Genomic DNA, 1,624 nt, shown 5'->3' with positions numbered 1-1,624 from the left:
AGCTGGCCAGGTCCCCACCCCTCCCAAAGCAACCCGGGGTGGGGGTCTGTGCCTTGTGGAGACCCCTCAGAAGCTGCCTTGGGCTGTGGTGTGTAACCAGCTGATTTCCCCACAGTGCCTGATCAGGGCTGGGAAAAGGCTCAGCTTGTCTAAAATGGCCACCTGCCTTATGACCCAGGGTTGGCCCTGGTGCTGGGCACCTCAGGGCTCCCCAGAGCAGCCCCTTGGCCAGCCGGGTCTGATCCCAAACCTGCTGCTCGCTCTTGTGGGCCCCAGGGACTGGAACAGGTGGAGTTGGAGATAATTAATCTGGCAGCAGCATCTGTGGGGCAGCCTGGGGATGCCAGTGTGCTGAGGTGGAGCAGCATGTGCCATCCTGGCCAGTGCATCTGGCTGTCTGCACAGCTAGGACAGGGCAGGATGTGTCCTACCTCATCTCCCAGCTGGGTGATTGGGCAATTAGCAAAAGCACTCATTATCTTGGTGTCAACTGCATATATAGGACCTATGGTACATGAAGGACCCATGCTCACCTTCCAGAGCTGATCTGCTCTCCTGTGTGGGTCAGGGCAGACCTGGGGGGTCACTAAAGCCACCCTTAGGGCTGTGGGGCTGCCTCTCCCGGACCCTGCCTCTACCTGCAGGCAGCCAGGAGATTGGGGTGCTGGCTGGAGCCCCTCACTTTGGCATGTGTTTCCTCGCTGCCTTACAAATGCCTGAGGCCTGTAAGTGATGGAGCAGTGGGCTCTGGGCAGCTATTTGCTGCATTTTCATACCTGTTGCTCGGGAAGTGGAACGGAGTCCTTGAACGTTCCTCTGTCGCGTGGTGTGTGCACTGGAGGGGCTACTCCAAGGGCATCTCAGCTCCCTGATCCCTCCAGGTCACTCAGCAAGCCAATACCTGCAAAAATGAGTTTTACACTCGAGTGCCTTTCATTCAGCAAACAGGTTTGCTTATGTTCCAGCGGAGAGATCTCCTCTTAAACTATGTTTTTTGCACTCTTGTTGAGCAGCACGTGCTGTGTCTGTGAACTCACAGACATTGTTCTGGTCCCTGCAGGTTGAGACTCTGGACAAGGCCATCTTCTCACACAGCAATGGCGCCCACACTCGCTACCGCCCATCGCCGGCGTTGGTGGATGGCGTTCACAGCCATCATCGAGAACCTGCTCTTCTCTGCTGTCCTGCTGGGCTGGGGGTCCCTTCTCATCATGCTGAAAGCAGAAGGGTTTTATTCCTACTTGTGCACTGAGTCAGGTAAGGATGCTCTTGTCGTTCTTGGAATGCTCTTGGAGACTTGTGTGAATAAGTTGCTGTTAAGGTTTGCTGGTGTGGTTCCCTCTCATAGGGTGGTGTGGAACTGGGCTGAGCTCTGGATCAGTCCTGGGATAGAAGAAAGGGATGTGTGCTCCTCTCCAAAACCAGTGGCTTTCTTGTGGTGTAATGTGCCTGTAGTTGCTGTTGCTTTGCATAGTGAATGGAAAAGAAGCCTTAAAGATTAGGTACAGCTTTCCTGGAAAGCGTGTTCCACTTGGCCACAAGTTCTTCCTCTGAATGGTGACTTGATCTCTGCAAGAGAAGACTTGATGGGTTCTGGAAGATGATGATTTGCAGGGACAGTGTC

General features: G+C 54.4%; 1 protein-coding gene across 1 annotated transcript in view; it reads left to right on the top strand.

Moving 5' to 3' along the window:
- The first annotated feature begins 1,066 nt into the window (after positions 1-1,066).
- The window catches only part of SLC43A2 (solute carrier family 43 member 2), a 28,621-nt gene continuing 28,063 nt past the window's right edge, over positions 1,067-1,624 (top strand). The window contains exon 1 of the mRNA XM_010176972.2: positions 1,067-1,257. Within this exon, the coding sequence (XP_010175274.1) occupies positions 1,098-1,257 (160 nt within the window). The 5' untranslated portion in view covers positions 1,067-1,097. The remainder of the gene's footprint in view (positions 1,258-1,624) is intronic.

The sequence above is a fragment of the Antrostomus carolinensis genome, unplaced genomic scaffold (assembly GCF_000700745.2).
Source record: "Antrostomus carolinensis isolate BGI_N321 unplaced genomic scaffold, ASM70074v2 scaffold27951, whole genome shotgun sequence".
NCBI lineage: Eukaryota > Metazoa > Chordata > Aves > Caprimulgiformes > Caprimulgidae > Antrostomus > Antrostomus carolinensis.
Note: the sequence above shows the minus strand (reverse complement) of the source record. Positions and strands in the feature narration are given on the sequence as shown.